Source organism: Eubalaena glacialis, chromosome 13, assembly GCF_028564815.1.
Source record: "Eubalaena glacialis isolate mEubGla1 chromosome 13, mEubGla1.1.hap2.+ XY, whole genome shotgun sequence".
Taxonomy (NCBI): domain Eukaryota; kingdom Metazoa; phylum Chordata; class Mammalia; order Artiodactyla; family Balaenidae; genus Eubalaena; species Eubalaena glacialis.
This window is the reverse complement of record NC_083728.1, coordinates 79,471,464-79,498,650: the sequence shown is the minus strand read 5'-3', so window position 1 is coordinate 79,498,650 and position 27,187 is coordinate 79,471,464. Positions and strand designations below refer to the sequence as shown.

The window sequence follows — 27,187 nt, the reverse complement described above, 5'->3', positions numbered from 1 at the left end:
GATAGGTATTAGCTCTTCTTTATATGTTTAGTAGAATTCCCATATGAGGCTGTCTGGTCCTGGACTTTTGTTTGCTAGGAGTTTTCTGATTACTGATTCAATTTCACTACTAAATATTGGTCTGTTCAGATTATATATTTCTTCTTGGTTCAGTTTTGGGAGATTATATTTTTCTAGGAATTTATCCATTTTTTCTAGGTTGTCCAATTTATTGGCTTACAATTATTCATAGTATTCTCTTATGATTTTTTAATTTCTGTAATATTCATTGTAATTTCTCCTCTTTCACTTATTATTTTGTTTATTTGGGTCCTCTCTCTCTATTTTTTTTAATCAGCCTGGCTAAAGGCTTGTCAATTTTGTTTACCCTTTTAAAAAACAAGCTTTCCATGACCAGGGTCACAAAGATGGTTCAACATAAGCATATCAATCAATGTGATACACCATGTACACCATGCAAAACCATATGATCATCGCAATAGATGCAGAAAAAAGCATTTGATAAAATTCAACACCCATTCATGATAAAAACCCTTACGAAAGTGGGTATAGAGGGAATGTATCTCAACATAATAAAAGCTATTTATGACAAACCCACAGCCAATATACTACTCAACAGTGAGAAACTAAAGCCTTCCTGCTAAAATCTGGAATGAGACAAGGATGCGCACTCTCACCACTTCTATTCAACATAATATTGGATGTCCTAGCCACAGCAATCAGACAGGAAAAAGAAATAAAAGGTATTCAAATCAGTAGGGAAGAGGTAAAATTGTCATTATATGCAGGTGACATGATACTATATATAGAAAACCCTAAAGACTCCACACAAAAACTACTAGAACTGATAAATGAATTCAGCAAGGTAGAAGGATACAATATTAACATACAGAAATCAGTTGCCTTTCTTTTTTTTTAACCCCAAATAGTTTATTTCATTTTGTTTTATACTTTACTGAAGTATAGTTGATCTACAATGTTGTGTTAATTTCTGCTGTACAGCAAAGTGATTCAGTTATATATATATATATATATATATGTATATATATATATATATATGTATATATATATATATATATATATATATATATATATATATATATACACACACATATATATTCTTTTTCATGTTCTTTTCCATTATGGTTTATCACAGGATATTGAATATAGTTCCCTGTGCTATACAGTAAGATCTTGTTGTTTATCCATCCTATATATACTAGTTTGTATCTGCTAATCCCAAACTCCCATTCCTTCTCTCCCCAATCCCCACCTCCTGGCAACCACAAGTCTGTTCTATATGTCTGTGAGTCTGTTTCGGTTTCATAGATATGTACATTTGTGTCATATAACTTTCAGTTATAAAATAAATAAGTCCTGGGGATGTGGTGTACAACATAGTGACTGTAGTTAATAGTACTGTAGTGTATATTTGAAAGTTGCTAAGAGAGTAGATTCAAAAAGATCTCATCACAAGAAAAAGATTGTAACTGTGTGGTGATGGATGTCAACTAGACTTACTGTGGTGGTCATTTTACGATATATACAAAGACCAAATCATTATATTGTACATCAGAAACTAATATAATATGTCAAGTATATCCCAATTAAAAAATATTTTTAAAAATATCATCTGAGGGCTTCCCTGGTGGCACAGTGGTTGAGAATCTGCCTGCCAATGCAGGGGACACGGGTTCGAGCCCTGGTCTGGGAAGATCCCACATGCCGCGGAGCAACTAGGCCCGTGAGCCACAATTACTGAGCCTTCGCGTCTGGAGCCTGTGCTCCGCAACAAGAGAGGCCGCGATAGTGAGAGGCCCGCGCACCGCGATGAAGAGTGGCCCCCACTTGCCACAACTAGAGAAAGCCCTTGCACAGAAACGAAGACCCAACACAGCCATAAATAAATTAAAAAAAAAAAAAGTAAACACACACACACACACACACACACACACACAAAATCATCTGAGAACAGATAGTTTTACTTATTCCTTTCTGATTTGCATTCCTTTTTTTTCTTTTTAAATTTTCTTTTCCATTTTCTATATAGTATTATTTATTAATATGCTTTATGTTATATTTCAATTAACTAATTATTAGAGTTTTCTTAATTTTGTCTTTTAGCTTTTATACTGGAGTTAAAAGTGATTTGCTTATTGTGTTTCAGGGTAAAGATAATGTGAGAAAAATTATATGTCTACCAAAAACTGTTTTCTTTGTATTCCCCACAGTAGAATGCCTTGCTTTAGGCTGTACTCAGTAGGTAGTTTTCAATTGTGTGCATGATCTTGCACAAATGCTTACAGAAATTAATTTGCACATATTTAACATGAAGTCATAAAATCTGAGGCAGGATAAATCACTTGTTTGAATAAACTTATGATGATACTATTGTCTCTGTTGTTTCCATAACAGAAATAAGACTAACAGAGTAAGTCATATTGGTATAAGGAAACATGATTAAAATTGTACTTACTTTCTAGGGACTCTTACCTTTTGCTGTAGTAGGAAGTATGGATGAAGTGAAAGTTGGAAAAAGAATGGTCAGAGGCCGTCAGTACCCTTGGGGAGTTTTACAAGGTAAATGTAACAAAGATGCACAGGCTTGCTCTGGAATGATTATGCTTAAATACATATAAAATTATAAAAATTATATAAAATATAACTGTATAAATATATAAAACAAAATATTTTAACTTGAGTCAATATTGGTAACTCTCGCTAAACAGCAAATTAATAGTTACTGATAAGGAGCACAGATTCTGTTTCATTTAAGATAATGCTTATTTTGATTGTAATCTATTCTCACGGGAGTTTTCTGGATGGTGCTTTAGGCAAAACTTCAGAAACTGGGCAGAACCTCCTCATTTCCCCCTATCTGCCATATGCAGATTATCTCTCTATGCATAAACCATCACATTCAGAATGTTGGAAAGTTCTTTGAACAAAAGAACTCTGAACAACACAGAAGCATAAATATTGGTACTTGAAACATGTTATATAAGTTAATTGCTACCTAATTTATAAAGCATTTTAAAGTGGTCACTATAAAAAGGGATGGAAAACCATTTTAAAAATAAAGTAGTACAATTCATTTTTGGATAAATTATACCTAGACATTTATATTAGTTATCTAGCATCATGATGAGTCAGAATAGTGTAATAGTCATTTATTGTCTGATTCGTATACTTGTGATACTAATTATTGGGGACTAGTTTCCAAATGTTATTTTCAGTTAATATATTACAAATTTTTTAATTTATGAAATGTACTTTAAAACAACATATTTTAATGAATATTACATTTGGTTACAATATCATACACAATGCACAAAGTATTGTGTTCTGTCTTTTGGATATGACAAACACAGTAGAGAGCCATGTGAATTTACTGAGTGATTTTGAAAATTGACTAATTCATTTTCATAAATATGCTGTGTAAATATAGTTTAATAACTAAATCATGCATAGTTGTTAAGACCTTTATGTTAGCAGGATTTACTTTAATAAAATTATTTACTTTAGTGAAATTATGTTATATTCTTTTTTAGTGCTCTGTAAAATACCTTGAGAATATTCATTTGAAAAATACTAACATAATTATTAATGAAAGTTTATGCCATCTACTAATATTACATGTTATTTCAGTGTTTCCTATTTATTCTTTGGCTAATAAATTTCAAGCAAATTTCCTGGTCTATAAATAAGCTCTACCTATAATTGGTATGTACCATATAACCATAGTTACATGGTTAAAAGAATTATAGCTATTAATCAGAATGATCTCTTAGCTCATTCAAGAATACTTAGAAAGTGATAGGGATTGATAATAAGCATTGTGGCTTTATTATTTTTCTGCCTAGTGGAAAATGAAGATCACTGTGACTTTGTGAAGCTCCGGGATGTGCTTCTTTATACAAACATGGAAGACTTGAAAGAACAAACCCACACTTGGCACTATGAACGTTACAGGTGCAGCAAACTTCAGAAAATGGGATTTACTGATGTGGGTCCAGACAACCAGCCAGTTAGGTGAGTGGAGATCTTGCTCAAACAAGATGACGGGTGACTTAGAAATCCCCTACAACGATGAGATATGATTATTTCGGAATGAGAATAGCTGTACTTCTCACATCCTAAATTTTGTGGTTTTTCATCATCTTCAGACTTAGATGGAGAGTTAGTAGGAGCAACATAATGCAAGGGCTCATTTATATGCATCCAATATGTGTATGTGCTGAAATGTGTATCCAAAAGAAAAAGTATATTTTATATGGAACAGAAGCTCAGGAAAGAGATTTGCAAATATTAGTAAAAATTGGTATAAGATGGCAAAGGATATTGAAAAGGATGGCAAAAGATATTGAGGACTGGATGGAGGAAAGAGGAAAAGCAGCAGTGTAATGTCATGGCGTTGTCGAATCCAAGTTCATGTGCACGACACACAGTGAGGCCAAACAAACCGAAACATTGGAGTTTGGAGCAGAGAAAGGTTTATCGCAAGGACCTTGCAAGGAGAATGGGTGGCTCATGCTCAAAAGACCTGAACTCTCTGATGGGTTTCAGGGAAGAAGTTTTTATAGGCAAAATGTGTGGCGGAGGGCTATAGGGTGTGTAACCCTCCTCTGATTGGTTGATGGTGAGGTAACAGGGTGATGTTCAGTCATCAGCCTTCTGGTTCCTACCAGTGTGGGTCTACATGCTTGTGCTCAGCCTGAAATTATCATCCTCCACCTGGGTAGGCACGTTAGTTCCTGTAGAAGAACTCAAGAGATCTGTATCAGATTGTCATACACACACTCCCGCCCCTGCCCCAGGAGGAACCAGGTCCAGGACCCCATGCTGCACTATTGTTTCTTTCTGCATTCCCTCACTCTCCTCCCAGTAACTGTTTGAATCTGCCCTTTGGAACTCAGGGAAGGTCTAGGAGGCGGAAAGCCTTTTTCCCACAAACAAGAAAGGGGGTACACGGAAAGGCTTTTATGTCTGGGAGGGTCCCACAACATCCCGCTCGGTTTCAATCTCCGCTTTTCTTTGATATTCCTCAATCTTGAGGGGAACAGGTGTTGGACAAGATAGGGAATAACATTTTGGATGGAGAGCTCAATCATAAACTTGGCAGAGGAACTAGGTTTTAGGGGGACTCAGTTTCAATGGAAGTCAAGTGAAAATAGTTTGAGAGCAGGTGTACTTAGCTATATTGAGGAGGAATAGGATTTGTGCTGCAGAAGGATCACAGTGTAGAACAATCCAGTTATATTAGTTACAGTACTTTGAAGGCAACCAGAATTGAACTGGCTATCTTAAATGCATCATATTTTGAAAGACGCCTGGCCTTATTTTAATTGTTTTGAGAACCTCATAAATTAGATGTTTCCCCAAATTTTGTTGTCAAAAGATGTGAAGAAGTGTGATATAATAAAAAGTGGTAGGAGAAACAAAACATATTTTAAGTGTTTGAAAATTTGTGTACTTACTATATATACACTCTCTATACTTATATTCAATATGGCACCTCACTTTTTTACATCTCGTGATATAGAAATTTTCATTTCTATACATGAGAGAATATTGGTAAATGTCCTTATATGTGACATAACAATATATATATGTATTTTATTGAGGTATAGTTGATTTACAATGTTGTGTTAATTTCTGCTGTATAGCAAAGTGATTCAGATATATATAGAGATATATTCTTTTTCATATTCTTTTCCATTATGGTTTATCACAGGTTATTGAATATAGTTCCCTGTGCTATACAGTAGGACCCTGTTGTTTATGCATTCTATATATAATAGTTTGCATCTGCTAATCCCAAACTCCCAGTCCATCCCTCCCCTCCCCCCTCCCCCTTGGCAATCACAAGTCTGTTCTCTATGTCTGGGAGTCTGTTTCTATTTCATAGATAAGTTCATTTGTGTCATATTTTAGATTCCACATATAAGTGATACCATATGGTATTTGTCTTTCTCTTTTTGACTTACTTCACTTAGTATGATAATTTCTAGGTCCATCCATGTTGCTGCAAATGGCATTATTTCATTCTTTTTTATGGCTGAGTAGTATTCCATTGTATATATGTACTACCTCTTCTTTATCCATTCATCTGTTGATGAACATTTAGGTTGTTTCCATGTCTTGGCTCTTGTGAAGAGTGCTGCTATAAACACAGGGGTGCATGTATCTTTTTGAATTATAGTTTTGTCTGGATATATGCTCAGAAGTGGGATTGCTGGATCATATAGCAACACTATTTTCAGTTTTTTGAGGAATGTCCATACTGTTTTCCATAGTGGCTGTACCAATTTACTTTCCCACCAACAGTGTAGGAGGGTTCCCTTTTCCCCATACCCTCCCCAGGCTTTGTTATTTGTAGATTTTTTTAATGATAGCCATTCTGACCGGTGTGAGGTGGTACCTCATTGCAGTTTTGATTTGCATTTCTCTAATAATTAGGGATGCTGAACATCTTTTCATGTGCCTGTTGGCTATCTGTATATCTTCTTTGGAGAAATGACTATTTAGGTCTTCTGCCTGTTTTTCGATTGGGTTGTTTGGTTTTTTTGTTGTTGAGTTGTATGAGCTACTTATATTAATAAACAATATATATTTTTACATGTTTATTTATATTAACATTTTAATATAAAAGTAACACAAATTTCTTTTCAGTTTTCAAGAGATCTATGAAGCCAAAAGGCAGGAGTTCTTGGATCAATGTCAGAGGGAAGAAGAAGAGTTGAAACAGAAGTTTATGCAGAGAGTAAAGCAGAAAGAAACAGCATTTAAAGAAGCTGAAAAAGAGGCAAGTCCTGCTAGTTTGATATAATTTGTATTCAAGTTTAGGTGTTCTATTAAGTTGGAGGTTTTCATCGCAAGAGTTTAGATGATTTTGTTGGAGGATACTTGCTATTCTTCAAAAAGTAGCTATTTAGCATATAGGTTTTGGATACAGCCTTTAAAAATTTGCCATCTGTAATCTTATTTTTTTCTAGAGCATTTGGAGAATTTACTTTTTTAATTTTTTAAACTGAAGTATAATTTAACTTACAATATTATATCAGTTTCGGGTATACAACAGTGATTGAATATTTTTATACATTACAAAATGATCACCATGATGTCCCAGTTATCATCTGTCACCATACAAGGTTTTACAATATTATGCACTATATTCCTTATGCTGTACATTACATGCCCATGACATTATTTTATAACTGGAAGTTTGTATCCCTTAATCTCCTTCACCTATTTAACTCATCCTCTAATGCCACTCTTCTCTGGCAACCACCTGTTTGTTCTCTGTATCTATGAGTCTGTTTCTGTTTTATTATGTTTGTTCATTTGGATTGTTTTTTAGATTCCGTGTATAAGTGAAATCATATGGCATTTATCTTTCTCTATCTGACTTATTTCACTTAGCATAATACCCTCCAGGTCCATCCATGTTGTCACAAAAGGCAAAATTTCATTCTTTTTATGGCTAATGCTTCATTGTATATATATACCACATCTTATTTATCCATTCATCTATTGATAGACACTTATGTTGCTTCCATATCTTGGCTATTGTAAATAATGCTGCAATGAACATAGAGGTGCATATATTTTTTCAACTGAGTGTTTTTGTTTTCTTCAGAAAAATACCCAGTAGTGGAATTACTGGATCGTACAGTTGTTCTATTTTTAATTTTTTGAGGACGCTCCATCCTATTTTCCATAGTGACCGTATCAATTTACATTCCCACTAATTCTGCACAAGTGTTGCCTTTTCTCCACATCCTTGCCAAAGTGTTATCTTTTTGATAATAGCCATTTTGAAGGGTGTGAAGAGATATCTAATTGTGAACTTGATTTGCATTTCCCTGATGATCAGTGATGTTGAGCATTTTCTCATGTACTTGTTGGTCATCTCCGTATCTTCTTTGGAAAAATGTCTGTGTAGTTCCTCTGCTCATTTTGTAATTGGATTGTTTGGGTTTTTTTTATGTTGAGTTGTATGCATTCTTTATATGTTTTGATTATTAACCCCTTATTAGATATATTGTTTAAAAATGTCTTCTCCCGTTCAATAGGCTGCCTTTTCATTTTGTTAATAACTTCCTTCACTGTGCAAAAGCTTTTCAGTTTGATGCAGTCCCATTTGTTTATTTTTGCATTTGTTTCCCTTCCCTGAGGAGACATATCCAAAAAAATTGATAAGACCGATGTCAAAGAGCTTACTGCCTATGTTTTTTCTAGAGTTTTGTGGTTTCAAATCTTACAGTTATATCTTTAATCCAATTTGAGTTTATTTTTGTATATGGCATCAGAAAGTAGTCCAGTTTGATTCCTTTGCATGTAGCTGTCCAGTTTTCCCAACATCATTTATTGAAGAGGCTGTCTTTCCCTCATGTACAGTCTTGCCTCCTTTGTTGTAGATTAGTTGACCGTATTAAGTGTGGGTTTATTTCTGGTCTCTCTTTTCTGTTCCACTGGTCTGTGTGTCTGTTTTGGTGCCAGTACCATATGTTTTGATTGCTGTAGCTATGTAGTATATAGTTTGAAATCAGGGATGGAGAGACCTCCAGCTTTGTTCTTCTTTCTCAAGATTGTTTTGGCTATTCGTGGTCTTTCGTGTTTCCATACAAACTTTAGAATTATTTGTTCTAGTTCAGTGAAAAATGCCATTAGTACTTTGATAAGGATAACATTGAATCTGTAGATTGCCTTTTGTATTGTAGTTATTATACCAATAATTTTTTCAATCCACGATGACAGTATATCTTTCCATTTATTTGTGTCATTTCAATTTATTTCATCGTTGTCTTATTGTTTTCCAAGTACAAGTCTTTTACGTCCTTGGTTAGATTTATTTCTAGGTATTTTATTGTTTTTTTGCAATTGTAATGGGTTTGTTTTCTTAATTTCTCTTTCTGATAGTTCATTGTTAGTGTATAGAAATGCAGCAGATTTCTGTATATTAATTTTGTATTCTGCAACTTGACTGAATTCGTTTACTAGTTCTAACAGTTTTTTGGTGACATCGTTAGGATTTTCTATATATAGTGTCATGTTCTCTGCAAACAGTGACAGTTTTACATCTTCCTTTCTAATTTGGATGCCTTTTATTTCTTTTTCTTGTCTGATTGTTCTGGCTAGGACTTCCAATACTATGTTGAATAGATGTGGTGAGAGTGGACATCCTTGTTTTGTTCTTGATCTTGAAATACTTTCAGCTCTTCACAACTGAGTACCATGTTGGTTGTAGGTTTGTCATATATGGCCTTTATTATGTTGAGGTTATTATGTTTCATCTATACCCACTTTGTTGAGAGTTTTTATCATAAATTGATGTGGAACTTTGTCAAAAGCTTTTCCTGCATCTATTGATATGATCATATGATTTTATTCTTCAATTTTGTTAATATAGTATATATCACATTGTTTGATTTGTGAATATTGAATCATCCTTGCATCCCTGGGATAAATCCTGCTTGATCATGGTATATGATCCTTTTGATGTATTGTTGAATTTGATTTGCCAATATGTTGTTGAGAATTTTTGCATCTATGTTCATCAGTGATATTGGCCTGTAATTTTTTGTGTGTGTGGTTTCTTTGTCTGGTTTTGGTATCAGTGTAATGCTGGCCTTGTAGAATGAGTTCAGAAGTATTCCTTCCTCTTCAGCTTTTTGGAATAGTTTGAGAAGGATAGGCATTATCTCTTCTTTAAATGTTTAGTAGAATTCACCTGTCAAATTATCTGGTCCTGGACTTTTGTTTGTTGGGAGTTTTAAAATTACTGATGCAATTTTACTACTGGTAATTTGTTCATATTTTGAATTTCTTCCTGATTCAGTCTTGGGAAATTGTACATTTCTAGAAATTTATTCATTTCCTCTAGGTTGCCCATTTTATTGGCATATAATTTTTCATATTAATCTCTTATGATCCTTTGTATTTCTGTGGTATCATTTGTAACTTCTCTTTTTTCATTTCTGATTTTACTTGGGCCCTCTCTTTTTTTTCTTATGAGTCTAGCTAAAGGTTTATCAATTTTGTTTATCTTTTGAAAGAACCAGCTCTTAGTTTCATTGATCTTTTCTATTTTTTAAGCCTCTATTTCATTTATTTCTGCTTCAACCTTTATGATTTATTTCCTTCTGCTAACTTTGGGTTTTGTTAGTTCTTCTTTTCTAATTTGTTTATGTGTAATGTTAAGTTGTTTATACTAGATATTTTTCTTGTTTCCTGAGGTAGGCTTGTATTGCTATAAACTTCCCTCACAGCACTGCTTTTGCTGTATCCCATAGATTTTGGAAAAATGTGTTTCTGTTTTCATTTATCTCCAGGTATTTTAAAATTTCCTCTTTGTTTCTTCCATGACCCATTTGTTGTTTAGCAGCATATTGTTTGGCCTCCACATGTTTGTGTTTTTTGCAGTATTTTTCTTATAGTTGATTTCTAGCTCATAGTGCTGTGGTTAGAAAAGAGGCTTGATATGATTTCACTCTTCTAAATTTATTGAGAGTTCTTTTGTGGTCTAGCATGTGTCTATACTAGAGAAAGTTTCATGTGTACTTGAAAAGAATGTATATTTCTGCTGCTCTTGGACAGAGTATTCTATATGTGTGTGTGTGTGTGTGTGTGTGTGTGTGTGTGTCATTTGAGACCAATGTTTCCTTATTGGTTTTCTGTGTGGATAATCTGTCCATTGATGTGAGTGCATTGTTAAAGTTCCCTAATATGATTATGCTACTGTCAATTTCTTCCTTTAAGTTTGTTAATAGTTGCTTTATGTATTTGGGTGCTCCTATGTTGGGTGCATCTATATTTACAATTGTTATATCTTCTTGATGAACTGATCCCTTTATCATTATGTAACGTCCTTCTTTGTCTTTTGTTACAGTCTTTGCTTTAAAGCCTATTTTGGCTGATATAAGTATTGCTACACCAGCTGTCTTTTCATTTCCATTTGCATAGAACACTTTTTCTGTCCCCTCATTTAGATTTATGATCCATTTGAGTTTAATTTTTGTGAAGGTTTGTGTCTAGATTCTTTGGGGATTTTTTTTTCATGTGAATGTTCAGTTGTTTCAGCACAAGTTGTTGAGGAGACTATCTTTCCTCCTTGTACTACCTATGCTCCTTTGTCAAAGATCAATTTACTAAATATATTTGCATCTATTTCTAGGCTCTCTATTTTGTTGCATTGATCTATTTTTCTATTTTTTTCACCAATATCACACTATCGTGATTACTGTAGTTTTAGTCAGATTACTATAGTCAGTGAAGTCAGGTAGCATCAGTTCTTCAAGTTTATTCTTCTCCTTCAATATTGTGTTGGTTATTCTGGGTCTTTTGTTTTGCCATAAAACCTTTAGAATCAGTTTGTCAATATCTATAAAATAACTTGCTGGGATTTTGATTAGGATTGCAATGACTCTGTAGATCAAGTTGGGAAGAACTGACAACTTGACAATATTGAGTCTTCCTATCCACAAACATGAAATAGTTATTTATTTTGTTCTTCTCTAATTTTTTTCATCAGGGTTTTGTTGTTTTCTTCATATGGATCTTGTATGTATTTTGTTAGATTTATACCTAAGTATTTCATTGGGGGGGGTTAATGCAATTGTTATTGCGTTTTTTACTTCAAATTCCACTTGTTCACTGCTGGTATATAGGAAAGCAATTAACCTTTATATAATAACCTTATATCTTGCAACCTTGCTATAATCGCTAATTAGTTCCAGGAGTTTTTTGGTCAGTTCTTTTGGATTTGCTACATAGATGATTATGTTATCTGCAAACAATGACAGTTTTATGTCTTTCTTCCCAATCTGTATACATTTTATTTTTCTTCTCTTACTTTATTGCATTAGCAAGGACTTCCAGTACAATGTTGAAAGCGAGTAGTGAGAGGGGACATCCTTACCTTGAACTGATTTGCAGGAAAAGTTCGAGTTTCTCACCAGAGTAGTTAATATTTGAAATGTTTATGTATTAAGATAAAGTTTAGCTTTCTCTGATTTCTACCTTCAACCTCCCATCTTTAAGTAAAAAGTTTTCTCAATGATTTTGCCATCATTTATAAATACCACACTCCCACATCCCCAGCCTTTGCAATCATTCTTCTTGCCATTGTATCTAGATGCGCATTTGCTTCTCAGGTCTGAAAATGTAATTACGAGCAGTATGACTCCAGCAGAGATAATTTTTGAGACTGTTATTAAGATCAAGTGCTACTCTGATGATTAGGGTATGTTTGATAACCAGAAAAAAAGAAACATGTTCTTGGGGATGTGCCACCATAGCGTGCTTTGAGTCACAACTGCAGATTTGTTTCACAGCTACAGGACAAGTTTGAGCATCTTAAGAGGGTCCAACAAGAGGAGACAATGAAACTTGAGGAGGAGAGAAGACAATTGGAAGAAGAAATAATAGATTTTTATAAAATGAAGGCTGCCTCTGGAACATTGCAGACTCAGGGGTGTACCAATATAAGGAAGGACAAAGATCGTAAGAAATAATCCTCTCTTACCATTCTGTGTGTCATAGAGCCCTATCACTCTCAATCCCATCTTCCTGTGAGATTTTTCTCATAGCACTAATTCTGATTGAAATTATACTAAGTTTTAAAATCTGTTTGCTTATTGTAAATTTTCTCCAACTAGAATGTGAACTCCTTGGGAGTAGGTACCTTGACCATCTTGTTAAATGCTCTGTCCTCAGTGTTTAGAACAAGAATAGCACAGAATTAGCACTCAATACATATTTGCTAAAATGAAAGAAAATCAAAGAATTATATAGCACATTGTAAAAAGTGATTAGCTGTTGAAATTCTTTTAACATAGCCCTACCTGTGGCTCCAGGGACCAAGTATATATATACTATTTCATATCTAAATAGAAGTAGGGGATTTGTTGGCATAAAATATTATGTTATAAAAGGCCAATTCTTATGCTGATATTCCTTAACAAATTCTACTGATAATAATTTCTTGATACTTTTTATTAAATAAAAGATTGTTTCTGATTGGAACTCTTAGGCTTTTATGTTAGACCTTGTAAAACTAATATTGGAATAAATCTTGAAAAGTTAGGGAGAGCCAGAAAACAGTGGGAAACCATGAGTAACATTTGGATGATAATATTACACCTTACATATTTGGGGTATATGTTAAAACTAAAGTTATCAAATAAAGTGGACTTTTTTTTTTGCCATTTCAAAATTTTCCTTCTGACTATATATCCTGATTTTCCGCATTTACAATGTCAGTTCACCTATGTGTATGGCTGACTCACCGTGACTCATTCTATGAAAGTACTACCGTTGAGGGTCTGTATATATTTACTCCAGCTACATCTGGCATAGTTCATGAAATTTTTCTCATGTCCCTAAAAGAATAAATTTTTCTTCTGTTGTAATTGTATTACTGCATTCATTTCAAAGGCAGCATTTTTTTTCCAGGGTATTAGGGTATTGTGATTTCGCCTCAAAATATTTGAGAAAATATAATCTGATTTATAATACCTTTACTTCTTGAAAGTTTTTTTTTTTGAAAAATACAGGGAAAGGGAGGTATATCCACAATGATTTTTATATATGTTATTAAGTCACCTTATGATTTTATCATTTGGGGGAAGAATGAAGTCTACTATGTGAACTTTTAATGGAAACTCTACAAGGACCAGGATCTTTGTTTTGTTCACTTATGAATTCATCCCTAGGCCTAGAACAGTGCCTGGCACATGGTGGCAATTGTTCATTGAATAAATGAAAAAAATAATAGTACATTAGCTATATTATATGCATGGATAGTTTAATTTAGATCATTGACTTTTAGAAGATAAACAATTAGTATAACTTATTATTGCTTTTCCACATGCTGGCTAATTATACAGCTAAGGGATTTTCATCTTCTCATTCTCTCAACATAATCCAGTGTTATTAAAATTTGAGTCACCAATGTTGTTACACATATAAAAAACAATAATGTTAGCCTTGTAAAAGTGCATTTATAAAATGCACTTGGTTGTATTTGAGGATGGACCCTTTAGGTAATAATGTGATAGTCCATAGTTTCTTTTAGAGAAAGGAAAGAGTCACCCTAAATAAACTATATGGTTTTTCTTTCCATTTCTTTTCCAAAGGTGTAAAACAAGTTATGATTTAGTCATATAAAGCATACATTTGCTCATTAAATAATCATTTTATAAAATAGTATTTGTTTCCTATATAGCTTTTAACTATATGAATAAAATTACTTTTCTCTTTCAGATCCATTTTCGTGTTAAACAGAGGTTCCAGATTTATGTAGCATAGAAAGTTTTAATAAGTCAGCATTACTAAAAACTTATAAGTGTACTTTACTTTTCCTTAGGGTTTTTATTTGCTAGATTATTTATTTGATATTAATGTAAATTGTATTTTTTAAATTTCAGTTTCTACTTGATCATGGCTAGTAATACACATTCCAATGATTTTTGTACATTTATCTTGTATTCTGTAACCCTTCTAAAACTTGTTAAATTCACTAATAAGTTGTAATAGCTTTTTTGGTAGATTTATTTGGATTTCCTAGCTACATGATTATTTGGTATCTGAGTGAAAGCCATTTACTTTTCCAAATTTTATGTCTTTTATTTTCTTGCCTTACTTAATTGACTATGACTTTTAGTACAATGTTGAGTAGAAGTGGTGACAGGGGGCTTCATTATCTCGTTCTCAATGTTAGAAATAGATACAGTTCAATCTATCATTTGTTTCCAGTTTTATTGAGCTATAATTGACATAGAACATTGTATAAGTTTAAGATGTACAATGTGTTGATTTGATACATTTATATAGTGCAAAATTATTACCAACATAGCATTAGCTAACACACCTTCTTACTGTCAGGTAGTTACCATTTCTTTGTGGTGAGAACATTTAAGAACTATTTTCTTGGCACATTCATGTATATAATATGGTATTATCAACTATAATCACCATGCTGTACATTAGATTACTGTACAAAACTTGTTAACTTTATAGCTAAAAGTTTGTACCCTTTGACTGATAATTCCCCATTTTCCCCAACCCTGGCTTCTGGTAACCACCATTCTCTGTTTCTTGAATTTGGCGTTTTTAGATTCCACATATAAGTGATATCATACAGTATTTACCTTTCTCTGTCTGACTTATTTCACTTAGCATAATGTCCTCAAGTTTCATCCAAATTGTTGCAAATGGCAGGATTTCCTTCTTTCTTGTGGTTGAATAGTATTCTATATATATGCACGGGTTTATTTCAGGGATTTCTATTCCATTTCATTGATCTATATGTCTGTTTTTATGCCCGTACCATACTGTTTTGTAATATAGTTTGAAATCAGGGAGTGTGATGTCTCCAGCTTTCTTTCTCTTACTTCAGATCGCTTTGACTATTTGGGATCTTTTGTGTTTCCATACAAATTTTAGGATTCTTTGCTCAATTTCTGTGAAAAATACCATTGGAATTTTGATAGAGATTGCATTAAATCTGTAGATTGCTTTTGCTAGTATGGATATTTAAACAATGTTAAGTCTTCCAATCCATGAGGATGGAATTTCTTTCCATTTATTTGTGCCTTCTTCAATTTCTATATCAATGTCTTAAAGTTTTTAGTGTAAAGGCCTTTCACCTCCTTGAATAAATTTATTTCTAGGTATGTTACCTTTTTGATGAAATGTAAATAGAATTGTTTTCTGAATTTCTCTTTCTTATATGTTATTAGTGTACAGAAAAGCAACAGATTTCTGTATATTGATTTTGTATCCCACAACTTTACTGAATTCATTTATTAGTTTTAACAGTTTTTGGTGGAATCTTTAGGGTTTTTTATATATAATACCATGTCATATGCAAATAGTGACAGTTTTACTTCTTCCTTTTCAATTTGGATGCCTTTTATTACTTTTTCTTGTGTGATTTCTCTGTCTAGGACTTCCAATACTATGTTGAATAGATGTGGCAAGAGTGGAATATTTGAACACATAAATAATTAATGGAAGATTGAATCAGTAATCAAAAATATCCCCAAAAAGAAAAACCCAGGAGCAGATTGTTTCACTGAATTCTACCAAACATTTAAAGAATTAATACCAATCCTTCTCAAACTAAAAAAATTGTCTGAAAGAGACAAGTTGGAGAGGAAGAAGTACATGGGCGTGTGGAGGTGGGAGTCAAAGATGGTGGTCAAAATGACGAGCAGGTTTCCAGCAAAAGTTATCAGGTACTGGTTGATGAACACATTAATATGTCAGGAGAGTGACACACCCTGATTCCATGGGGGTAAGACAGGGAAGCTCTGTATTTGGAGCCCTTTCAATCCTTACTCTATATATCTCTTAATTTGTTCCTCAGTTGTATCCTTTTTGATAATAATAATCACTAGGATAGTGTTTTCATGAGTTCTGTAAATTGTTCTCATGACTTATTGTACCTGAGGAGTTCTTGGGAATTCCAGAATTTGTAACCAGTTGGTCATAATTGTGGCTTAGTGACCCCTTGAATTTGAGGACCCCTCGAATTAGTTTGACACTAATTCTGGGTGGTTAATGGCAGACTTGAATTGTACACCCAGTTAGGGTTGAAACAGAATAACTACATATGCTTTATTTCATAGCACTTCTCGGAGAAAGGGCTTAATACCATCCTTTTATAATGTATGTGTTGTTGGCAGAATTCCAAGATGGCCTCCATGACCTTCACCTTTCTTAGGGTGATGTCAGCAAGATGACAGTAAAAGAATTTCTACCACCTGTCCCCACCCAGAAACATCAAATTGATAATGATATAATTATGATAATGATATCCATCATTATAACTATAAGCTGTTATATATATATTTATTTATGTAATTTTAGTACATGACAGAAAATGGCCATACCAATGTGGAGGCCCAGATTTATTTGTCATGAGATGCTTTTAAATTGGGAATTCTGGGTACCATTTCTGCATTCTTTAGAGGCAAGATAATATCTGTGGCTGATGTGAGTTGTATTTACTCCTAGCCTAATCAATGAGGCTGGGAATGGGAAAGGTATGGTAGCAACAGCCTAGGAGGCCATGGTCCAATCTCTGTGTGCGTGTGTGTATGTGTGTGTTTGGGTGTTTGTGTACCTTGTGAAGTGAGAACATCCCTAAAGGCAGGGTACGTGGCCTCATAATTCCAAGGTGACTTTTACATTACAGAGACAAGAAATAAACCAACAGATGGTACTAAGGAGGCAATCAATTTAGAGGATGTCCTTGCAACAAAATTAATAAGGTGCAAGAGGAACATGGCGTGGATGAGGGACCTCCTCTAGCTTAGCTTCAGCAGCAGCAGGGAAACCACCTGGTTCCTCAAATTTTTCTGACACTGTTTCTCATCGTGCTCCTTCTTGCTCATACCTCTGTGACATACCTGGTTCCTTTGGAGCCTTGAATTTTCTGAAACAAGCACGTTTCTTGGAGCTATTGCACTGGCCATTCTTGCACTTAGGCACACACTTCAGATAACTTCCTGGATCCAACCCTGTCTTCCTTGCAATCTGTGCTCAAATGTCACCTTGTTTGCCGGTGTTACCTAAACACTCAGTAAAAAATATCACACTCCCTGTCTACTGTCTCCTTTATGACTGATTATTTTTCATCACAGCACCGCTCACCATCTGACATGTTACGTGATTTTTTATTTTCTTATATTCTTTCTCTATCATTGGATTGTAGAGAGTTTTGTTTTTCAGTGCCCTATATTCATGGCCTAGATAGTTATTGGAAAATTGAGTTATCACTCAATTAATATTCCTCAAATGCATGAAATGCATGAAAGAATTTCACGTAAAAATTGTAAGACACATAACATCTTGGGAAAAAGCTGAAAGTAGGACAAAAATTCATAAACAGAGATGGTACAAGGAATCCTAGAGAGGGGACAAGATCCATAGACAATTTGTTGAAATTAATTAATTTCTTGACTGCAAAATGTAAATGTAGGTGAAAATTAAACATGTTACTGATGTTTTTCTCACTTCTTGTAGTCACTTACACTACATGGAACCAGGGAACCTTACAGGAGTTATAGAATTTCTTCTATGATTTTTAGAGTAACCAGAATTCCAGCCGCTCATATTTGGGCTTTTCCTCTCCATGTACCTGATCACTGTGTCTGAAAACCTGCTCATCCTCCTGGCCATCAGCTCAGACTCCCACCTCCACACACCCAGCCAACCTGTCCTTCTTCTCCAACGTGTCCTTTGCAGGTTTCTGTTTCACCTCCACCACGATCCCAAAGATGATGCAGAACATCCAGACACACAGCAAAGTTATAACCCTTGAAATCTGCAGCAGGAAGATATATTGTTTCCTACTGTTTGCAGGATTGGACAACTTTCTCCTGGTTGTGGTGGCCTATGAGCACTTTGTAACCATCTCTCACCCCCTACGCTACACCATCACCATGAACCCCCAGCTCTGGGGACTGATGGTTCTGGTGTCCTGGGTCATGAGTGCCATGAATTCCTTGCTACAGAGCTTGGTAATGTTGGGGCTGTTCTTCTATGCAGACTTGGATATCCCCACTTTTTCTGTGAGCTCAGTCAAGTGGTCCAACTTGCTTGTTCTGTCAACTTTCTTAATAACATGATGATACATTTTGCAGCTGCACTGCTGGGTGGTGTTCCCGTGGCTGATATTCTTTACTTATACTCTAAAAGAGTTTCCTCCATACACGGAATCTCATAATTTCAGGGAAAGCATAAAGCCTTGTCCATCTGTCCATCTTACCTCTCAGTTGTCTCCTTATTTTACTGTATGTGTCTATGAATGTACTTAAGCTCTGCTTCTCCGCACAGCTCACATTCAAGTGCAACAGCCTTGGTGATGTAAACTGTGGTCATGTCCATGCTGAACCCCTTCATCTACAGTTTGAAGAACAAAGACATATAAAAACAGCTTTGAAAAGACTCTTTGGGAAGGAAACTATAAAAGACCAATTGTCCTAGGGCTGAAGAAGTACCCATGATTGCAAGGATCAAAGCCTGTGAGCCAGAATTTCCAATTATTTTATCAGAGTGTGGCAGTAGGACTTGCTACTTTTTTATTGCTAGAGTTTCTATTTCTTTGATTTCAACTTCTCTCTACAATTTATACAACTCACTTTATTAAGCTTTCTGCCCTGACAATGAACAGGGTTATTTCCCCTTTGTCATTCTCATATTCTCTCAAATTTATTCCCAACCTTGGACTTAAAATATTTGGCAATTCTCATTTATCTCATGGGACTACTTAGATTTCTTAAAAATAATTTATTCTCAAGTGACGTAGATCACACTAATTTTTGTTTGATTTTACTAAAAGAATAGCCATGAGTTACACAACTCCTATGGAAAAACTAAACTTGGCAACCAAGGCAATTTATATAATTTTATAACACAGAAAAATCTGAGACTACAGTTTTTCACTTTTATGCCCAATATTCATTGTATATCACTGACTTATTTGCTCTCCTTGAATATATAGACTTTGAAATGCTAGTGTCTCATGGTCATAGGGTTTGATTTTCCTCGTTAAGATTCTATTCTCTTATTCAAGCCGATGTCCACGCTGTCTACCAGATTCACTGGCATAATGATTATCAAATACATTTATCCAAGTTTTTAATAATTTCAATCTCTTTTGTAAAGAACTCTTTCTGTTCATTAATTTTATTCCTGTGTTCATTGAATTGTCCTTCTGAGTTTTCTTGTGGCTCATTGAATGTCTTCGTAACAGATATTTTGGATTCTTGATCAGTTAGATTGCAATATTCCATGCCTTTGTGTTCAGCTGCTGGAAAATTATCATTTTCTTTTTATGATGGCCTATTTCCTTGATTTTTTGTTAGTTTTGGGTGTAGAGCAAATTGATTCGGTTATACATATGTATATATCTATATTCTTTTAAAATTCTTTTCCATTATAGGTTGTTACAAGATAGTGAATATAGTTCAATATACTGTATGTGCTATACAGTAAAACTTTGTTGTTTATCTATTTTATATATGGTAGTGTGCATCTGTTAATCCCATACTCCCAATTTATCCCTCCCCTTGCTTCCCCTTGGGTAACCATAAGTTTGTTTTCTATGTCTGTGAGTCTGTTTCTGTTTTGTAAATAAGTTCACTTGTACTATTTTTTAGATTCCACATATAAGTGATATCATATACTATTTGTCTTTCTCTGTCTGACTTACTTCACTTAGTATGATAATCTCTAGGTCCATCATATTTCCTTGATTTTTAAATAGTGTTTATAGGTACGCACTTCTGCTTTCACATTAGAAGTAGCAGAAACCTTAACTAAGTAAGCTTTTATGTCTTCTTTGGCTCTTACAGTTCACCAGGCCGGCTATTAGAATCGTTTCTTTTGTACTCCAGAAGGTGGTGCTATAGCTCAAGTTTGTATTTTCTCCCTTGCCCCCCCCAACCTTGGCCTGTTATCTGAGCACCCTCTGTGTCAACTAGGGCTCACTCTGGCAGATGCACTTGGGAGGCGACAGCAGAGTAGAAGGAGGTATGGGTTTAGCACTTGGGGTTCTTGGAGTGCCCACAGTTGGTGGGTGTTTCCTCGAGTGAGGTTCTCCAGCAGGTTTGTGGGCAGACTTCCTGCTGAAGTCCTGAAGCAGATAGCAGGAAACGATCCTTTAATGCCCCTTGATATTCTTATCTGTTTCCTTCCCTTTTTCCTCTCTCCCCTCAGTCATGGAGGTCCCTCCTCAGGAATCTGGTTGCTGCTGGAGAGAAATGGGTTTCTACAGCTGCAATTGGCATAACTGGGATAGTGGGCCAGTCACTCATCACTTGCGCTTTCCACCAACTCCATGGGAGGGGTCATGGCTTTCCACCTCCTCTGTTGGAGGAGTCACCACCACTGCTGCCGAAAGCTCAGTCCCTTGTTAGTGTCACCCTGGGGAGATGGGCCACCTTGGCGAGTTTCTCCCTCTCTCCTCCAAACTCATCCTCACCTTGTTCCAATGGCATGCTAGAATCCCCCTCAGGCAGGCTGGACTTCCACAAATTCTCTCTCTCTAGCGGGTCTCTTGGTCTCTTCCCAGTTTGGCAATCTCCAGGCTCTCCTCCCCTCCATCCCCTGCCCCCCTGTGACTAGTGGGGGTGGAGCAGGTTTGCTGTCTCCCTTGGATCTACAGCTCTTACTGAGGTCCTGTTTGTTTATTTTCAGGTACACAGGTGGGCTAGAAACCTCCTGGCTTCCTTGATGTAATGTGCAGAGGCACTTTTGTTCAGTTATGGATGTCTAATTAGTTGTTTAAAAAGTGGGAGGGAAAAGAGGAGCAACTTACCCCGCTGACCATATGCTGATATCACTCCTACAAGTCTATCCCTGCTGATATTTCTAACTCTAATCCATTACTACATAGATTATTCTAACCTTCCCCCCTTGCTTATCCCTAAATTCCCACTTCAACATTGAGAAACCCAGCTCCCATCATCCACAATCTATTTACTTCATTGTTCAATTCTAATGTGCATGTACAGCAGTATCAGAATTATTAACTAGTACATCTGTGAGAAATACCTTTATCAACTAGAGCACAGTGTTTGTGTGCAGTTATTTCTGGCTTAGCCTTATCAATTCCAGCATTTCCAAAGTCACTTAGGTTAGTACATTTCATTCCCCCATCCCTACAGTGAGGTTGTCTTGTACATTTGTAATAGTTTGACTCTCATGTCACATTCTGCATTCCCTCCTGGGATCCTTCAAACATAGCCAAATGATTTTTCTTTAAATTTGCATACTTAAGTTTCACTCTTCGTGCTGTAAATTTCTATGAATTTTCAAAAAATGCATAATGTCTTCATCATAACAGCAGCATACAGAATAGGTTTATCACCCTAAAACAATATCCCCTGTGCTTCATCTAGTTAACCCTCTTTGACTCTCATTTCCTTCCTGACAACCACGGACCTTTTTACTGTCTCTATAGTCTTACCTTTCCCAGAGTGTCACATAATTAGACTCATGCAGTATGTAGCCTTTTCAGATTGGCTTCTTACACTTAGCAATACATATTTAAGGTTCTGCCATGTATTTTCATGGTTTGACAGCTCATTTTTTTTAAACCACCAAACAATATTCCATTGTATGGATATAATAGTTTATTTATCCATTCACCTGCTGAGGGATATCTTGGTCTTGATGATTATCAGGGTCTGGGTAGTGTTAGAATAGAGCTAAGGGTAAGGGTCATGGTCAAGATTAGGGTGGCTGTGAGTCTCAGGGTCAGGGTAAGCATTAAGTGAAGGTCAAGATAACAATGAGATTCATTGTAGAGTGAGGGTTTGGGTCAGGATCAGGGTCAGGATCACAGTCAGGGTCAGGTTGATTGTCAACATCATAAGGGCCCGGGTCAGTGTGATGGTCATGATCAGGGTCAGAGACAGTGTGGGGGACCAGTTCAGAGTCATTTTTAGGGTGAAAATCAGAATCAGTATTTGTGTGAGCACCAGGGCCAGAGTCAGGTTGAGTACCAGGATCACAGTCATGGTTAATGTTAGGTTCAGAGTCATAGTCTGTGCAAGGGTCAGGGTCAGCTTGAAGGTCAGAGTCAGGAAGGGAGTAAAGGTGAGAGTCACAGGGACAGGGTGAGGGTAAGGTCAAAGTCAGGGTGATGGTCAGAGTTAGATTAACGTTGAGAGTCATGATAGGATCATGGTAAGCTGAGTGTGAGGATCAAGTAAAGGTCAGAATGAGGATGAGGTTCAGCATCAGTTACAGTGTCAGGATGAGAGCCAAGGTGAGAATTAGGGTCAAGATGGGTGTGAAAATGAGGTTCAGGGTCAGGGTCATGGTTCAGGAGAACTTTGGGATGAGGTCAGAGTCAGGTTAAATGTCAGTGTGAAGGTTAGCAATGAACTGAGGGCAAGGGTCAGAGTGAGGGATTAGCATTAGGATAGGTTGTAGGTCAAGGTGAGGTTGATATCAGAGTCAGGTTGAGTGTCAGCATCAGGGAGATGATCAAGGTCAGCATGAGGGACAGGTTCCAGGTTAGGGTGATGTTGATAAGCAAAATTGGTGACCACATTGCATCAGTGTCAGAGTTAGGGTAAGCTTCAGGGTAAAGGTCATGCTCAGTGTCAGGGACAGAATTAGCTCTGTATCATGTTTGGTGTCAGGGTGAGAATCTAAGTCAAAAGTCATCCTAGGGTCAGATTCAGCATGAGGGTAAGTAAATCAAATTTATGGTCAGGGTGAGGGTCAAGATGAGGGTTATGGCGAGGGTCAATGTCAGGGTCAACGTCACGATAAGTGTTAAGTTCAGGGTCAGCCTCAGAGTGAGGGTCATATCAAGGAATAGACAAGGCTGAGGGCAGGGTGAGGACCAGGGTCAGGATAAGTATGGAGTGAGCATCAGGCTTATGGTAAAAGTAAAGGCTAGGTTCAGGGTCAGGGTCAGAGTGAGGGTCAGTAAAAGTTCAGAGTTAATATGACAATAGTGTCTGGGGCAGGGTCAGCTTCAGAATCAGGATTAAGGTCAGGCTGCTTTCAGTGTGGGAAGATCATCAGGGTCAGGCTCAGGGTAAGGTCAAAGTCAGCTGGAGGGTCAATTTCAGGTAAGGCTCAGGGGAACAAGGACATCAGAATCTATTTGGGGAGATGGTCATGTAGAGGGTGAGGATGAGCGTGTTTTTAAATGTAGGCTTTATTATTATTCAAATATGGGGAGGCCAACAGATCAGTAGACAGTTATCATTGAAAAGATAGTTTGTGACAGTTCCCAAGAGGAGGGGCATGTCATGCCACACAGGCCACATGGAGAAGCACCACAGTTGGTCAGGAGGCAAAGGGAGAGAGGTCAGAATCAGGTAAATTTAAAGGTAAAGATCAGTGTCAGGTTCAGGGTGAGGCCAATGCTAATTTGTGGGTCTTGATGAAGGTAAGGGTCACTCTCAAGGTCAGATTGAGTGTCATTGTGAGGGTCAGAACGGGGGTTAGTGTCAGAGTCAGGAAGAACAGTCAGGGGTGTGAGGCAAATGTTCAGAGTCATGATTAGGAAGAGGTCAAGGTCAGTTTCAGCCCCAGGATCGGGGTCAGGATCAGGGTGGGGTGCCAACCTGGGCCAGGGTGAGGGAAGGGTAGTGTCAGGGTGATAGTCTGGTTCAGGTTAAGCATAAGTTTCAGATTCAAGGCAGTGTCAAGGGCATAGTGAAGGTATGTGTAAGGGTCATTGAAGAGTCAGAGTGAGGTCAGGCTCAGGGAGAAGGTAATGGTCAAGTCAAGGTAAATGGAGAGTGAGTATCAGAGTCAGGGTCAGGGTCAGGTAAGGGTCAAGTTTACAGTCATGATGAGAGTCGTGGTGAGGCTGAGATACAGGACCAGGGTGAGGGTCAAGTTGAGTGCTGGTGTAGGGTTAGCATCAATGTTAGGGGCAGGGTCAGGGTAAAGATGAAATTGAAGGTAAAGGTGAGAGTGAGAGTCAGGGTCAGGTACAGAATCAGAGTCAGGGTGAGAATGAGATAGAGTGTTTAAATGAGTATCAGGATCAAAGTCAGGGTGAGTGTCACAGTCAGACACAAGGTAAGAGTGAGTAACAAGGTGAGATTCTGGTATTGAATAGAGGTAGTGTCAGAATGAGAGTGAGAGTCAGAGCCAAGGTGAGAGTGAGTATACACTTCAGGGTCAGAGTGATGGTTATAATCAGTGCTTAGGTCAAACTGAGGGTCAAGGTCAGGGTCAGGTGAGGATGAGTGTGACAGTCAAGTTCAGTGTGAATGTCAAGTAAGGGTCAGGGTGACAGAGATTCAATGGCAATGTGAAAATCGGGGATGTGGTGAGGGTCAGGGTAGGATCAACATCAGAGTAGGGCAGGGCCATAATGAAGTCACAATTCGGGTGAGTGTCAGGTTGAGTGTCATGCCAGTGTAATAGTCAGGATCAGTGTGAGTAAGTAGTTCAGGGTCAGGGCGGGGTTAAGAATCAGTCAGGATTAGCATCAAGAGCAGACTCAGGGTGAGGGTCAGGGTGAGAGTCCTTATAACTTTCAGGGTCAGGGTGAGGTTCAGAGTTATGTACTATGTGAGGTTAAGGCTCAGAATATAAGTCAGACATGAGAGTCAGAGTCAGGTTTAGGGGCAGGGTGCTTATGTGTATCAGGGTCAAAGTCAACTTCAGAGTCAGTGTCTAGGACAGGATATGTCTGTCAGTCAGGGTCAGAGTAGAAGTCAGAATCAGGGTCAGGGTGAAAAGTAGGGTCAGATGAAGTTCAGGGTCTAGTTCAGCATCAGGATCAGTGTGAGAGTAAGAATGAGAGATAATGTCAGTGTGAAGGTCAGGGACAGTGGGAGGGTAAGGGTGTTTGTCATGGTCAGAATCAAGGTCAAGTGAGAGTGGATAAGCGTCAGAGTCAGGGTGAGATTAAAGTTAAAGGTGAGGTTGAAGTTCACAGCTCTAGGGGCAGAGTCAATGTCAGGGTGAGGATAAGGGCAGGGTTATGGCTGTAATATTTCACCTTTTGTTTACAATCTTATTTCTAGTATTAATTCAAGTACTGCTGTCAACGTAAAAGGAGCATTATTCTTCCTGCTGATTCTGGTTAATTTTTCTGTGGGAACAGTAATGGATTTGGGGTACTCACTGGCCCAGTAATTTTAATTGTATCATTATGGACCATCAGATCCAGATAATTCATACCACTACCTCTGAAAAATCAAAATATTCCAAATTTTACTTCTTTGTAGATTTACTGCCAGATGCTTGGATGGTAGGAATTCAAGAACATGCAGTGCAATTTAACAGATTTCTGGCCTAAAAAATGTTTTGCAACTTCTCAATTTCATACAGTTAATGGAATGGTCGGAATGGAATTTAGATGTTGAGAAACGGTTGGCTTACAGCTTCAAGGCTAGATAGTTCCAAATTTATAGAAAGTTTACCTTCATTAATGGAGCCAAAATGGCTTCTCCTTCTTTTTTTTTTTTGTAAAGAGAAAAGATACTAAATTATTTCTCGGTCTAATCTCTTTAAGCACTCAGTGTGTTTTCACAGTGCAAGGGGAGGAACTGCTCTCAGCCAACAATTTACCAGTGATTCCGACACACACAAAGCAACTCCAAATCACCATGCTTTGTACTTACTTTTAACTGCTGCACTGGAAAAGAAAAGGAGGGTGTAAATGAGGACAGGTGAGTTTACAGGGACTCCATCTTTGCCTTTAAATTAATCTTTGCTCTTGGGGGCAGCAGGGGATAAAAAAGACAGGAAAAAGTGGCTTCTGACCATACTTTTCAGCTATGCTTCCAACAGCAATGGGGTTAATCTAATATTTTTTTCATGTGGTACCTCTGTCTCTCTCCCTACCCATGCGCAGCAGTCCGGGTCTTTTTGCACAGGTGACGCTATTGACTACTATCCCCCCTGAGCAGGCCCTGGGTCCCCATTAACGGGCTGAGACGTTCTGATGGGCGCAGTGGGAAGGCCTTAGCCTCAGCCTGGGCCACCAGTCACACCGTAGAGGTGCTCGCTACCTAGTTACCTGGAGGCCGCTACTCTCTTGCAAGGTCTGGGGCCTCCACATACCCCAAGTTTGGAAGGATGGCTGGGGTTACCTAGCTCATTCCCTTTGGACCTTGAACTGGACTACAGAGGCCCCAAAAACCAAAAGTCGGAGGTGGGAGTGCACAGATCCGAAATGAAGGCTCGCTGTAGGTTGGAATGAGAAAACACCCCTTCTCTATCCTCTCGCCAACGCGGTAGAGAGAATCACCAGGAGAACTCCCCATTCCCTCCCCCTGCGCGCGCCGAGCACAGCATCTGATTGGTGCGCCCTGCCCCCGAGCCCCGCCCCTCCTGCCCCGCGCCCCTCCCTCCGCGCCCCGAGGTTTTAGGTAAGGGTCTTCCAGCCAGCGGACCCTTCCTCATTCTCCCTAATACCTTCATTTCGCTTTTTAAAAGCTCGAGAGCCTGGCCCGGCCCTTGTTCCACCCTAAAGCCCTAAAATAAGGAGGCCTAGGGTCTGGAGGTCGTAGTGAAAGGGGGTCTAGTCCGGGGAGTGACAGGAGAAAGCTGGGGCGGCAGGGACGGCTGGCAGGAATCTTCGCTTCCCAAGCCTGGGATCTGGGGCTGAGGGGTGATAGAGCCAAAGGTTTTCCCGTCTGAAAAGTAAGGGGTGTGCTGAATAGTTCCCAAGACCCCTTCCAAC

The 27,187-nt window shown here is 37.3% G+C and overlaps 1 protein-coding gene and 1 pseudogene across 1 annotated transcript in view; both read left to right on the top strand.

The window, feature by feature from the left end:
• The window catches only part of SEPTIN14 (septin 14), a 41,757-nt gene extending 29,242 nt beyond the window's left edge, over positions 1–12,515 (top strand). Inside the window, exons 7-10 of the mRNA XM_061209873.1 lie at positions 2,484–2,580; positions 3,864–4,032; positions 6,673–6,805; positions 12,336–12,515. Coding sequence (XP_061065856.1) covers positions 2,484–2,580; positions 3,864–4,032; positions 6,673–6,805; positions 12,336–12,515 — 579 coding nt within the window. The remainder of the gene's footprint in view (positions 1–2,483; positions 2,581–3,863; positions 4,033–6,672; positions 6,806–12,335) is intronic.
• A 5,531-nt stretch (positions 12,516–18,046) lies between these two features.
• LOC133103561 (olfactory receptor 7A5-like) lies at positions 18,047–18,940 on the top strand (annotated as a pseudogene).
• Positions 18,941–27,187: the final 8,247 nt, after the last annotated feature.